Source organism: Elephas maximus, chromosome X (assembly GCF_024166365.1).
Source record: "Elephas maximus indicus isolate mEleMax1 chromosome X, mEleMax1 primary haplotype, whole genome shotgun sequence".
In the NCBI taxonomy this organism is placed as follows: Eukaryota; Metazoa; Chordata; class Mammalia; order Proboscidea; family Elephantidae; genus Elephas; species Elephas maximus.
The window spans coordinates 49,334,044-49,348,186 of record NC_064846.1 but is presented as its reverse complement, the minus strand read 5'-3'; the positions used below and the strand labels follow the sequence as shown (position 1 = coordinate 49,348,186).

At 39.1% G+C, this 14,143-nt stretch overlaps 2 protein-coding genes across 3 annotated transcripts in view; one reads left to right on the top strand and one right to left on the bottom strand.

The window, feature by feature from the left end:
* The window catches only part of COL4A6 (collagen type IV alpha 6 chain), a 358,879-nt gene extending 350,283 nt beyond the window's left edge, over positions 1-8,596 (bottom strand). For both annotated transcript variants that reach the window (XM_049873259.1, XM_049873261.1), the window contains exons 1-2: positions 8,329-8,596; positions 8,084-8,135 (exon numbers count right to left, since the gene is read on the bottom strand). In XM_049873259.1, coding sequence (XP_049729216.1) covers positions 8,084-8,135; positions 8,329-8,339 — 63 coding nt within the window. In that variant the 5' untranslated portion in view covers positions 8,340-8,596. The remainder of the gene's footprint in view (positions 1-8,083; positions 8,136-8,328) is intronic.
* Positions 8,597-10,587: 1,991 nt separating this feature from the next.
* COL4A5 (collagen type IV alpha 5 chain) overlaps positions 10,588-14,143 on the top strand; it is a 301,445-nt gene continuing 297,889 nt past the window's right edge. The window contains exon 1 of the mRNA XM_049871358.1: positions 10,588-10,945. Coding sequence (XP_049727315.1) covers positions 10,865-10,945 — 81 coding nt within the window. The 5' untranslated portion in view covers positions 10,588-10,864. The remainder of the gene's footprint in view (positions 10,946-14,143) is intronic.

Here is a 14,143-nt window from a genome sequence, read left to right as displayed (position 1 = left end):
GTAGTATTATCCTTCTACTTTTTTTAACTTATGAAGAAATTGAGTTACAGAAAGGTAAAATGAGTTGTCCTAGTTCACTCAGCTAATAAGTGTCAGAAGGCAGAGCCAGCATGAAAACAAAAGTCTGATTTGCATCCTATCTTTTAAACATTTCACCATTGAATCAAGTTGTTATTTTTTCATCAAAACAATCATTGCTGGTCTTATTAGTAATTCTTTTTCTTTTTTTAGTAATTCTTAATACTGACAAGGAAAAGGCAGTTTTTGCAGGCCGTTAAGAGTAGATCTGCTTATTTCAAAGTCATCTATTGATTGCCTGGGATGTATGTCTGGTAGTACCCTGGATGCTGAAAGTACAAGGTCAACGAAGGTGACATAGACATATAAGCACAGTGATTTCATCACCAATTGGTAAGTGCTAGCAAAGAGACCCAAAGAGCCTTGGAGGCACAGGGAAGGAAGAATGAATTCTTTCTGAAGAGGTCTGGGACTGTTTCATAGAGGAAATGACATTTGATCTGGGTATTAAAGATTAGGTTTTAAAGGTGGAAGTGGTGAAAGTGGAAGTGGTAGAGAAGGATATTCCAAAGAGGGGAGAACATATGCAAAAGCAAAGAATTGTGAAAGAACATAAGCGATTTCGGAATGGTGAGAAGTTCAGTTAAAATGGAGTCTAATATACACTGTGAGTTTGGGAAGAAATATACAGACATGAGGCTCGAAAGGTGGCCAGATAATAATGGTCCTTAAATGTGCCAAGCCAAGAAGTATTCTATCCTGGAGCAGACAGGAAACCAACAAAGGTCTTAAAGCAAGAGATAACATAATTGGACTTGTTGTTAGTAAAATAACTCTAGCGACATTGCAGGGCTCAAAAGGGAGTCAAGAGGTAGGAAAAACAGGAGGCTATTACTGTATAATGAGGTTTGGAACCAACAGAATATGAATGGAAAGGCCACCTTCTACAGTTTAGGCAAAACTAATGGAACTTGGTGAGAAGGATGGAGATAACAAGTATTGGTGGCTAACTCTGTAGTTTCTTGCTTGAAACTCAGTGGATGGTGATGATATTTAACAAAAATAAATGATTAAAGATCATAGCAGGTTGGAGTGTCATGGAGCTAGAAAATAGGTTCATCTTTGAATACACTGTATTTGTGGCAAGAAAAATAATAATAGCTGGCATTGATTGAGTGCTTATACTAAGTTCCAGACGCTCTTTTAAGTACCTTGTATATATCAACTCTTTGAAATACAAGTGCAAGGGCTTACTAGACAACTGGGAATATAGGTTTGGAGCTCAAAAGACATTTCTGGGCTGGAGATATAAATCTGATAGTCATCAACGTAATGGAGGGGTAGTTAAAACCACTGATGTAAGAAGAGGGCAGGAAAAAAATGCTGAGAAAGATCACAATTTAGGTCCAGGGAGTGATGAAATGATAAGCTCCATGATGACAAAGATCATGTCTGACTTCTTCATCATTGTATCACTAAAGCCTACCATATGTACCGCTTGGAATACAGTAAGTGTTCAATAAATATTTGTTGTATGAATAAAATAAAAAGATCAAATAAGAGTAGGTAGAACCAATGAGGTATAGTATCCTGGAAGCCAAAGGGGAAAAGGAGGTTTTCAGAATGACTGGAAAATGCAAAATACTACCGTAGGGAAGTCAAATAGAATGATGACTGAAAAGAAACCACTGGGCTTGGCAGTTAGGTGGCCATTAGTATCTTGAGTGGCAGTTCTGGTGGAACAGACTCAGTCTATACTGTAATGGATTGAAGTGTAAAATGGCTGTTGAAGAGTAGACCAAAGCAAAGATAAAAACCAAACCCGTTGCCAAGTCGATTCTGACTCATAGCAATCCTACCAGACAGAGCAGAATTGCCCCATAGACTCTTCAAGGCTGTAAATCTTCATGGAAGCAGACTGCCACATCTTTCTCTCACAGAGCGGCTGGTGGGTTTGAACCGCCAACCTTCTGGTTAGCAGCTGAGCATTTAACCACTGTGCCCCACCAAAGCTCTTTTGAAGAGTAGACAGTGACCAGAAATTTGGTGTTAATATGATTGAGGGGGTTAGCGTTATGGAGGAAGATGCAGACAAGGCTTTTTTGTTTTGTATTATTTTTATAGTGGGGGCAACTTCAATACGTTTATAGAAGAAAAGATGAAACCCTATAGATTAAAGATGATAGAGAGTGGATAATTGCTCCTAGTTAATTTTTCCATCGTTATTTTCCCTTGGGCATGCTTACCAGGTCTTCTATTTACATTTAGTTAGTTAGACTTTAAAACAAGTTATAGCCCTATGATCTCCCTCACTGGGACATTCTGTCAGCTCAAAAACACTTGATAGTTTAATACAACATTGTGCTTCCCTAATATGTTCTTTCTATATGTGCATGTAATGTACTGTTACCTAAACAGCAAAAAGCAATACATAATGAGAGACTGACTTGATTTGTAATCTTTCACTGAAAGCACAATTAAAAAAAAAAAAGTTAAATGTAGAAATACCATATGACTCAGCAATTTCCATCCTAGGTTTATACCTAGAAGATGTGAAAGCAAGAATGCAAACAGAAACCTGTACATCAGTGTTCACTCCAGCACTTTTCACACTAGCCAAAAGGTAGAAACAACCTAAATGTCCATCAACAGATGAATGGATAAATAAAATGTGGTGTATGTATATATATATAAAGGAGTATTACTCAGCCAGAAAGAGAAATGAAGTCCTGATGCATGTCACAACATGGATGAACCTTGAAAGCATTATGCTGAGTACAAAAAGTCATTCACAAAAGGACAAATACTCTATGATGTCACATATATGAAATAAGCAAATACGTAGAAACCAAAGATTATTAGTGGTTACTAGAGGCGGGAGGGAGGGGAAAAGAGGGAGTTTTTGCTTAGTGGGCATTTAGTTTATGTTAATGGTGGTGGAATAATTTGGAAAACAATAGTGATAATGGTTGTATAGCACAAAGAATGTAATCAATGTCACAAAATTATACACGTCAAAATTGTTGAATTACTGAATGCTTCATTGTATATATTTTCACAATAACAAAATTCTTAGATAAAAAATAATAAACAAATAACCTGGAAAAAAAAACCAAGACATATTTGATAAGTAATCTATTTGCTTCGTTTTTATATTAATGGGTTAATTAGAGCAACAGCATACTTGCTCCTGTGATTTGGTTTGACTGTAATAAGCCTATAGAACATAGGGGCATATTTATTGGAGACTCCATACTATGCTTAAAATCTAAAAGATTGTAGGGATTCATAGTCATTACAAATACTCTAAAGCCTGAAAAGCCTTAGAAAGTGACGTCAGCTAGGGATTCTTAAGCTTTTTTAATGCCATGAACTATTTTGGCATTCTGATGAAGCCTACGGGCTCCTTTTCAGAATAATATTTTTAAACGTATAAAGTAAAATACATGGGATTACAATGGAAACCAATTATTTTGAAATATAATCATCAAAATATATGATAAAACACATGTGTGATATGGTAATATATCTACTCTTTTAGTAGCACATTAAATAAAAACAACTAGTAGTGGGTCTAATGACTACCATTAATTCTGAAGATGAATGCAAATGTTATTTTGAGATCTATAAAACTGTATTATTACATGCAACGATCTGAGATTTACATTTGTGACCTCAGAAACCAAAATCCACTGCCGCGGAGTCAATTCTGACTCATAGCGACCCTACAGGACAGAGGAGAACTGCCCCATAGGATTTCTAAGGCTGTAAATCTTTATGGAAGCAGACTGCCACATTGTTCTCTCCCCAAGCTGTTAGTGGTTTTGAACCGCTGACCTTTTGATTAGCAGCCAAGTGCTTTCGTAGTACTAATATCACTGTGGTTTGTGGCCTAGATTCATAATCGAAGATGTTAAATTTCAATTAGAGACTTTCCCTATCCAAGTTCACAGACTTTCTAAATTCTATCCATGGACCCTTTGGTGGTCCATGGACCTTAGATTAAGAACCCCTGGTTAAGCAGATCTGACTTTAGCATTAGAACTGAAATTAATCTGCGTACATGCCTATGACCCAGTTCTGCTCAGAGGTTTTTCACTGCAGCTGGCATGTGACATAGAATGTTACAACTACCATTATGTATGTAGTCCAAGAGGCACATAGAAGTAAATCACTCTACATCTCTCTGTACCCTATACCCTATCTAACTCTCTTTTCTTGGCTCAGAATCAGTTATGAAAACCCCTTCATTTCTCATGCACTCTCAACTCAGAATTTTCATCCAAAAAACAGCATGTCTAGTGTCTCTTCCATTTAAGCCAACCAAAGATGCTTGTTCTAACTCTTTAAATATCTCATAAGAGATATTTATGAGTTATTTACTAAAGGTATTTCCTACATAATCAGAGTAGTTGCCTGTCTCCCCCTAGTTTGCAAGGTCTATGTTATAAATTTCCATGGTATTCCTCACATCTTTACCATGTCACTCATTTTCCCCTCTCTTGTCTTAAAATAAAGAGCCCTGGTGGCACAGTGGTTAGGCACTCAGCTGCTAAAGGAAAGGTCGGTGGTTTGAACCCACCAGCCGATCAGCAGGAGAAAGTTGTGGCTGTTTGTTTCTGTAAAGATTACAGCCTTGAAAACCTATGGGGCAGTTCTACTCTGTCCTATAGGGTCGCTATGAGATGGAATCGACTCAACGGCAGCAGGTCTTGTCTTAAAATATACTTTTATTTGACTGGTCAATGATACAAATATATTATCATCCACATATTATTCATTTATGTAGTCATCTGATAATTCATTTGATGAGTTATCTGTATCAATATCATCAGTCATCCCAAAATATGTATTCTATGTACATAGACATACACATATATATATAATATATAGTACTATAATTATTCATAGCTAGCTGACATGAGATATTTGCTAGCAGGCAAAGCAGAAGGCTACTTTAAGAATCCATGGAGACACAGCCTCAAACAAGGCAAATACTCCTGTTGATCTCTAGAGTAGAAAGAGATTTTTCTCCATCTCTTAACTCCTGTAACACTCTATTCATACTCTGATGACCGCGAAACTTTAATAACTGTAGAAATCACAATGGAGAAGACCAAGGTGGGCAAGTTACAACTTTAAAGATGGAAATTTGTATTCTATGAGACCTTAATTTGAATATGGCTAAAGACATCTTATCTATTGTCTCTTCAGAAGGGACAAAAGACATGTTTTATCCTCTCCCACCCCTCTCCACTCAAATAAGTCTCCCACCAGGCTTTTAACCCTTAATTATGCTTGATTGTATTAGGGCCTTTCTTAAAAGCAGATTTGGATGGGAGCAAAGTGGGAAGAAAACATAAGGACTCTGACCACTTTGAGACACATCTTATCTCCTAGGCATACTAGCCTATGATCAGCTTTGAATCTTTCTAGCCTTTTTTCTAAGATGCTGCAGGTACATGCAGATAATTATTTATCATTAAATATTCTATTTTTAAAGCAACATAATGACCACCATTGTCTGAGAACATAAACTCCTAGAGAGCTAGGCACTATGTCTAAATAAGCCTTTGTGTGCTGTGCCTAGCCTAGCACAGCACTTTAAGTAGTTAGGCACTTAAAAATGAAAGATGATTACAGATATTCTGAAAACCCAGGCTCTATCTTATGCAGATAGATTGTGCAAATACTTCACGTGAATGAAGATCATCAGTCCTTTAAAAGGAATTTAATGGAAAATCATTCTTTAATCCTGGGTTTTAACATTTAGCTTTTCATTCCTGTATATAGAATTGCTTTATAAACTCTCACAGAGAATTCACAAGCACTTAAATGGTCCTACCTTTAAAGGCTCACCAATATTCCGTTATTGGCTCTTTAACATTCACAGTGAAGTGACTCTTTCATAAATGAAGTGCAATGTAGTTCCTGTCCATCTACTTATAATAGTTATTTTTCATTAAAATTAGATAAATCAGGTACAGAGAATTCAAATGTCTAAAGCCACCTGAAAAGTGAACGACACTACAAACCCAGCAGATAAACTAGAATTGTGAGTACAAGATGAGAACTAGCCAACATAGATGAGAATCTACTGCAAAGACTGCACAGGAAAAAAACTTTCCCTCAGAAAAGGCATCTTCTGAGAACTTACCCAGTGATTCTCCTCTGATCCATCTCCTCTTTGCCATTTTTTGAAATAAAAAGGTGTTATACCATCAAAGATACTATGCAGAAGTAAAAAACAGATGAAGCTGCTGCGGACTTAAATAATGCAAAAAATACGGTGATATCTGCGTATCTTGAGGATTATTATAGTCTTACCAGGGTCAATCACACTGATATAGCAGGAGACATTGTAAAGCAAAGAGACAGAGCCTAAAACCCACACACTAAAGCAGTACTTTCATTTGGAGACACAATTAAATACTTCCAAGAACTGGAGAAATCATCCTCCAGTGGCTTTATTATTAAGTGATGGTATAACAGTGTTTTAGAAAACAGTCACCTATCTGGAATAATCTGTTTAGCACTTTCCCCAAAAGTACACTGAACAAGATCAGCCAAAGTCTGAAAATAAGGGTTTTGCTGGAGGGTAGTCTGCCCAAGCATGGCTCTTACAAGTAGCAGAATTTCCAGACAAATTGTTAACCAATCCAAATCTGGCATTTCCAATAAATGTAGTATCGAGCCTCAAGGTAAACCATAACTAAACTTTTATAATCAAGGAATAGAAGAATTGCGCAGAGCTCCACATCAATATTTCCTGCTTGCAAGGTCTAGAATTTACTTATGTAAGAACTGACGTTCTGAGTTAAGGGGTCACAAGATACTGGAATTCAAGTTTTCTGGCACACTCCACTTTTCATAGGAGAAATCATTTCACTTCATTCTGGTATTTTCTTAAAGATATCATATGCCAGGTTAAAGTAATCCATTATTTTCATAAATGTCATCAGGTAATTTTATTATTTTGAATTGAGTAAAAAAAATTTTTTTTTAGGCTCTATAAATAGTATTTTGAAATATTTAAAGTATTTGAAAATAGAGTCAGTCAGTTAAAAATATCTAAACCCACAAGGTAAATATTTGGAACATTATATTCATCTGTCATCTACATAGTGAATGACTTTTGCTATTATTAAGAGTTCTTTTGAATAGAGCAGAGAAACGTTGCTCAATAGTTGAACAACTTCGTGTTTAAACTCAACAGTTAACTTTATTTCTGCCAGCATAAATAGCTAGCGACACCAGAAAACTGCAGCATCTCTGATTATTCGGGTTGCTCCACCTTTGGTATATTTTCCTAGTAACTCCATGGGAGGTCTTAATCAAACCTTTCTTGACCAGATGTCAGCACAAATTCCTTTGCTTGTAGTCCCTAGATGATTTGATGAATGATATTTAAACAACCTATGAAATGTTAACTTTTAGATAGTTTGTTTTTCTGCCCTAACCCCTTAAACTTTTAACTTCCGGATAACACAGAAAACCAGTAAAAGCAAACATCAGGGAGAATTTGAACATCATTTGGTGGTATCAGTTCAGTTTAGGTAGTTTAAGGAATTCAGATGTTGTCACCTGGCACTGCCAAAGAACTCCCAAGTAAATACTTAAATTTAACTCCCGTAACGTCCGTAGCACTTTCAGGTCCCAATCTTGCGTACACCTCCCACTCTCAAACTTATGTGTCAATTCATGTTCTTGCAGACCAGCGAAAATTACATTTCTTCTACATTGGTGATCGATGCATAGGAAAGCATCAGATGCTATCATGTAAGTTGTCCGGGAAGAGGCTCAGAAAGTGTGCATCTCGTGTCTTCTACTTTTATTTTCCCGGCCCGTTATGAAATTTTTGGACAGAAAAATGCCTGGATCCCAAAGACATTAGCTTGACACTGTGCTATTCCTTTTCCAAGAACCCCATTAACCCCCATTAGAAACCAGAGTGGTGGGAACTCTGTCGCGGTGCAACCCTCGGTAACCCTCTAACACAAACACAAGGGGTGGGAAAAGGAGGAGGTTAAAGGAGGAGGAAAAGGGATCGGGAAAAGAGACTCACCGCTAGTGCCAGTTCCTCGGTCAGGCACAGCGTAACCAGGAGCAGCCACAACCTAAAACGGGAGGGAGGGTGAGTAACATGGGCTCCCCAGGCTCCGGGATCCTGCGTCTGCCGGTAGCCCCCTCCCCCGAGTACTTTTTGCTAACTGCTCCCACGTTCTCTGCAGAAGTACAACTATAGTCCCGGCCGGGTAAAGTAGCCCGAAGTAGGAAAGAGGAGGAAAGCTCGGGGCAGCAACAGCTCACCCAGCATGCATGTTTGCTGCTGCTCCGGAGCTGGGTCCAGGGAGACTGCTAAGCGGCTCCGTAGCCTCGGCTCATCCGGGCTCAGCTGATGCTTGGCGGCTGCTTCCTTACTCAGGAGGACGGGGTTACAGGGGCGAAACGGCCCACTTCAGAAGAAACTAAACTCAGCTTCTAGATAAGAAGTGTCCCAAAGGGAAACACGCTCAGCGGTGCCCGTTACAACTTGCCGTACTCAGGAGATAGTCCCATGTAGTAATAGAGAAAGGAATGGAGGGGAAGGGGCGGGGCCGCCTGCTGTCAATCATCCCCCTACCTTAGGCAGCCGATTGTCTTTCCCACTTTCAGGGACCTTGGGTACACGTAACAGCCCCACGTATCTCCGCGGCTTCACGCACAGGCCGGTAAAGACCGATACGCTAAACCTACGCATCAACACACCATACACTTCCTTAAGCCACTGTTAACTGTTACACATATATAGGCTTAAGCATACAAGTCCTACATAGACATATGGTCCCAAAAGTAGCCTTGTACACATGCTCAAATACACACAACCCTTGTTCAAACTGTTTATAACTGAGCTGTGGAAGCAGGCGTGGAGGGAGTGGGCTGACGGCGGGTAGTGGTGGTTCTGGAGTTGCAAATCTACTCTAAGCTGAATAGGACCTAAGGATAAAGGGACCCCATGAAATAGGTCCAAAGCCTTGAAAGACTACTAAACCAGTGGCCTTGGAGGCTATTCTGACTTATGGTGACCCCATGTCTGTCAGAGTACAACTGTGCTCAATAAGGTTTTGAATGGCTGATTTTTCAGAAGTAGATCACAAGACCTTTCTTCCCAAACCCAACCGCCAATCTTTTGGTTATCAGCAGAGTGAGTTTAACTATTTGCACCACCCAGGGACTCCTGAAAGCCTTTGTTGTTGTTAGCTGCCATGGAGTCAATCGATTTTCTATTCATACCTATGGGGCAGTTTCACTCTGTCACATGGGATCTCTATGATATGAAAGACCCTAAGGGGTAAATTCTAGGGTCTGAGATAACAGAAATGTTCTGATATGAAAGACTCTAAAGGGGTAAATTCTGAAGAATTCTTCAGGAAATTCCTGAAAGATTCTCCAAGGAGGCCACATATTTTCTGGGCCTGCTGGTGCTTTTAAAAATTCACATATCAGAATTACCAAAGTAATGTTCAATCTACTTTATTTTGGAGACATCAATTCAACTGCCATTAACTCCATATAAATTTTTCCAAGTAGGTATTTGTGTTAATTAAAGGAAAACTGCACTAAAGTTATTTAATCCCCTGCCCTAAATCCCTCTGAAACACAACTACAAGGACAGTCAGTACCTTTTACCTAAGCTCAATATTAAAAAAAAAAACAAAACAAACCCGTTGCTATCTAGTAGATTACGACTCATAGCGACCCTATAGGACAGAATAGAAGTGCCCTACAGAGTTTCAGAAGGAGCACCTGGTGGATGCCTACCGCATACCTTTTGCTTAGCAGCTGTAGCACTTAACCACTATGCCCGCCACCAGGGTTTCCAAGCTCAATATAGGAAGTCAATATTAGTTATGGCATTCAATGTAGCTTCATAAAGATATATGAATGTATTATGACAACATTCAAGTATATGATAAACACTAATATCTACTGAATGCTCCCAAATTTCATAGAACACTCATATCTTACTCACACACATATACTATACATATGTGCAATTTCTTAGTTCTTCAACTATAAGGAAATATTTAATTATACATACACATATTTTTCTAATATTTTCACATCTTCTGCTACGATGTAGAAACTCTCTGTCCTGCAAGCAGTTGGAAGGCAAACAACACCATCAGTCCAGGGAGCAACGATCAAAATTTGTTCCTAATGATTAACACTAAAAACGCAGCGACCTCTGAGATCTATCCGCTAAAAAAAATAGTCCCAGCTCAGGTCTATTTGTATTGGCTTTGGTGCTCACACCAATGAGAGTGGGCCTGGGTAGGGAAGAGTAGTATCAACGGTGGGTGAAAGTAAACGAATAGAAAAGCTTCCTGGTTGGATTCGTGGTGCTCAGTCAACTGGTCTGGAAGTTTCCCTCCCTCAAATAACTGAGCGTCACTCCCTCACAGGTTGCTGGTGCAGTCTAAAGCTGTGGCGGAGGGATACTCAAATTCCCAGCGCTGGTGGGGAGGAGGGCGGTGCAGGGGAAGAGAGGGAGGAAAGTAGATCTGTAGTACTTGAGTGAGGGAAAAAGTTTGCAAGTCTGGACAGAAGGGAAAAGTGCTCCGGAGAGACCGGCTTTGGGGAGGGGAGGGGGGAGGGAAGAATAGCTTCTTTTTGTAAATTTTTTTTCCTCCCTTCTTAAAGAGCTTCTTTCTCCTGACCCAAAAGGACCAGCACAATTGGGACACCTTCGCTGTCCCTCCTGGCTCTAGATCTCTTCCAATAAACCCTCAAGATTATGTCAGTTGGTCAGAGCCAGCCGGGGATTTCGTGTGGGTGCTGAAGGAGCTGCGGAAGCAGGAGAAGAATGAAACTGCGTGGAGTCAGCCTGGCTGCCGGCTTGTTCTCACTGGCCCTGAGTCTTTGGGGGCAGCCTGCAGAGGCTGCGGTAAGTCCTTCCTTCTATCCCCCCCACCTCCCGGCCCATCACCTCACGCTGAAACCACTTTTTGTCTTTTTACCTTCTTTTCTCCTAGGTCTTGGCTAGGGAATTCATATTTGCCTTCACTTGTTTAGAAAAAACATTTACAACGCCGGTAACTCAAGCCTTCTGAAGTCCAAGGGAGAACTTTAAGTGTTTAAAAATAGGGCTGCTTGCTTCCCTGCAGCTAGCTGCTTTGGGGGCAAGAGTAGAGCCAGGGCTAGGAGACGCTTGTTAATTGTTCACTGAGCTTTGGTGAGTATTTAAAACTTTGCCTCCGCACCCTCCACACTCGGGTGTTTCCCTGCCTGGCGGCTAACTTTTTCACTGCTTGTACGCAGCCCACGCACTCTTTAAACATTGTGGCTTTTAAACTTTTAATATTATGGCTTTTTTAAAATCCAGTTTCCATCAAAATGTTTAGCGCCCCGGAGTTTCTTCCCTTATGCTCTTTTCCTTTAGCAACATGAAACTCCCCTACCTCAGGTTAGTAAAGCCGCTGTAGAGACTGTATGCCCCTTTTGACATCCTTGTTATGAATGCTGAGGTAACACACCAATAAGGTGAGGTGTATAGATGGATGGCCTCAGGCTTCAGGTCTTCAGCGTCTTTATTATTATTATTTTTTTTAAGTTCTGGGTTTTTGTTTGTTTTAGTTTTTTTTTAAACTCACCAAGGCACTTGAACAAATCGAGAATTTGTCTATCACCTATTTAAAGGGAAAGACCTCTTTTCAAAGGAGAATGCTTGTTCTGCTTTAAAGGAGCGTGGGGGAAGACTTAATGTGAAATCACAGAGCAAAGAGTTCCACTCAGTTTTAGAAATGAAGGATTAAAACCCTGTGTTGTATCTCCTAGAAAGTACCTGAGTAGTCCCACCCACTACCCTTCTGGGTATAAGAGGCAGATGTAAAGGAATGAATGACTTTGTCAGAGAAGATGTTCTCCAGCCTGATGCCCATGGTCCTTAATTTTCCTTAACCTCTAAAGAATAAGTTATTTGACAGTTGATTTAAATGTTATATTTGAGTGATCAGAGTATGTGGCTTTAAAAACACTTTAAAATGAGGTCATGGTTTAGGCCTTCACATGGTTGAACGACTAAAAATTCTTCATATGCAGCTGCTATGTTACAGTTTATTTGGGTCCCCTTTCAAGTTCGCTATCTAGCTTCCTATCTTCCTTCTATCTTCAGGAAATGTGTACTTAAGGTATAAAAAACTAATTTTCGTATTACTCTAAGCATAACGTAATTATGATGGCAATCTGCTGAAAAATGCATATCAAATATTTTTAACTATGCATGCCATAATTTGCTTCCATCAAAGTAGGTGAATGATTTGAAATTGCTTTTTTGACACACAGCATCGGGGTGAGATTTAGTCACTTAACAGGGCTACAGACCATGGAATACAGCTACAATTATGCTGTTGAGAATCGTTAATTTTAAGATCATATTCTTGGTGCTTTCTGCGTATGGTATTTAACCCAGGAGCAAAGATTTTGTGGATGTTTGATATTTCTCAACTTTTTTCTTTCTGACATTGCTTTTAATAAATGTGCATCAGATACCAATTATACAGGTAGATATACCAACACTATATATCAAAAAAAAAAAAACTAGTGCCAGTTTCTATCAAATCGATTTATATTAAAAGTGAGATTTATTTTTATGATTGACAAAACTTGGAAACAAGCTTGTTTTCTTGGACTTTTAAATCAGTGGTTGAGTTTTCATGAGAAAATTACAGAAGACACCATACAGTTTTTTTCCTCCTATATAATTTTTAAAGTACATTCTACATCCCATTTTCCTATCATTAGGATATTATGCCTCTAATAAAACAAGGGTTTGTTTTTCTTGCTTCATACATCAATATCCTAGTCAGATGAATGTTTTAATCATCTAAAAAATATGAATGGTATCTGCTCTCCATACTAGTGCTGGGGATATTGGTGACCTTCTCTAAAGCAAAACTGACTGGTAGTAGGACTCATTGTTGACTGAAGTAATCAGGAAGAGCATTGCTACTTAAACTGCTTTAATATTTCACAGCTTAAAAAGTGATTTCTTTATCTCTGAAACCATGCTAAATTATTGGGATACGACAAATATGTGGAAGATTTTGACTTTAGGTATTTATTAGGTGGAATAATGTAACCTTTCTGCTGAAAGCTTAGCAATAAGAAAAAAAGGCAGTTTTAGGTTGGCAATGTCATTTCTAGTCATGGAAATAACATGTTTTTATGTAAAGGTAGTTATACCTGTATTGAGTAACTGTCAACAGGATATAACCTTAAATTCATGGATAGGGTATGTAAAATTATGCCTCTTCTACTATACAAATATTAGTAAGTTGCGTGTGTGTATGTGTACAGTAGAGTGTATTTAAAAAAAAAAACATTACCATCGAGTCAATTCCGACTCATAGCAACCCTACAGGACAGAGTAGAACTGTCCCATAGGGTTTCCAAGAAGGGCTTGGTGGATTCAAACTGCAGACCTCTTAGCAGCCGTAGCATTTAACCACTACGCCACCAGGGTTTCCATAGAGTGTATAAAAAAAAAAAAACCTAGTACTGTGGAGTCGATTCCAACTCATAGCGACCCTGTAGAGTGTATAGGTGTCTCTAATTTAACTGTACTATCTTTTTTTTTTATCTTTGTGGAACTCCTGGTGGCATAGTGGTTAAGTGCTACGGCTGCTAACCAAAGGGTCGGCAGTTTGAATCTGCCAGGCGCTCCTTGGAAACTCTTTGGGGCAGTTCTACTCTGTCCTATAGGGTCGCTATGAGTCGGAATTGACTTGATGGCACTGGGTTTAAGTTTTTGTTTTTTTTTTAATATCTCTTTGTAGGAGCCCTGGTAGTGTAGTGGTTAAAGCGCTCAGCTGCTAACTGCAAGGTCAGTGTTTTGAACCCACCAGCCACTCTGCAGGAGAAAGATGTTGCAGTCTTCTTCCATAAAGATTATAGCCTTGGAAACCCTATGGGGCAGTTCTACTCTGTCCTACAGGGTCACTCTGAGTCGGAATCTACTCAACAGCAATTTTTTTTTTTTTTTGGTATCTTCCTTCCTTTGTAACCAGTGCCAAGAACCTATCAAGGATAAGAGTGTGGTTGGTGGCCATGGAATGATTTTTCCTCTATGATTATCCTAGGCCAC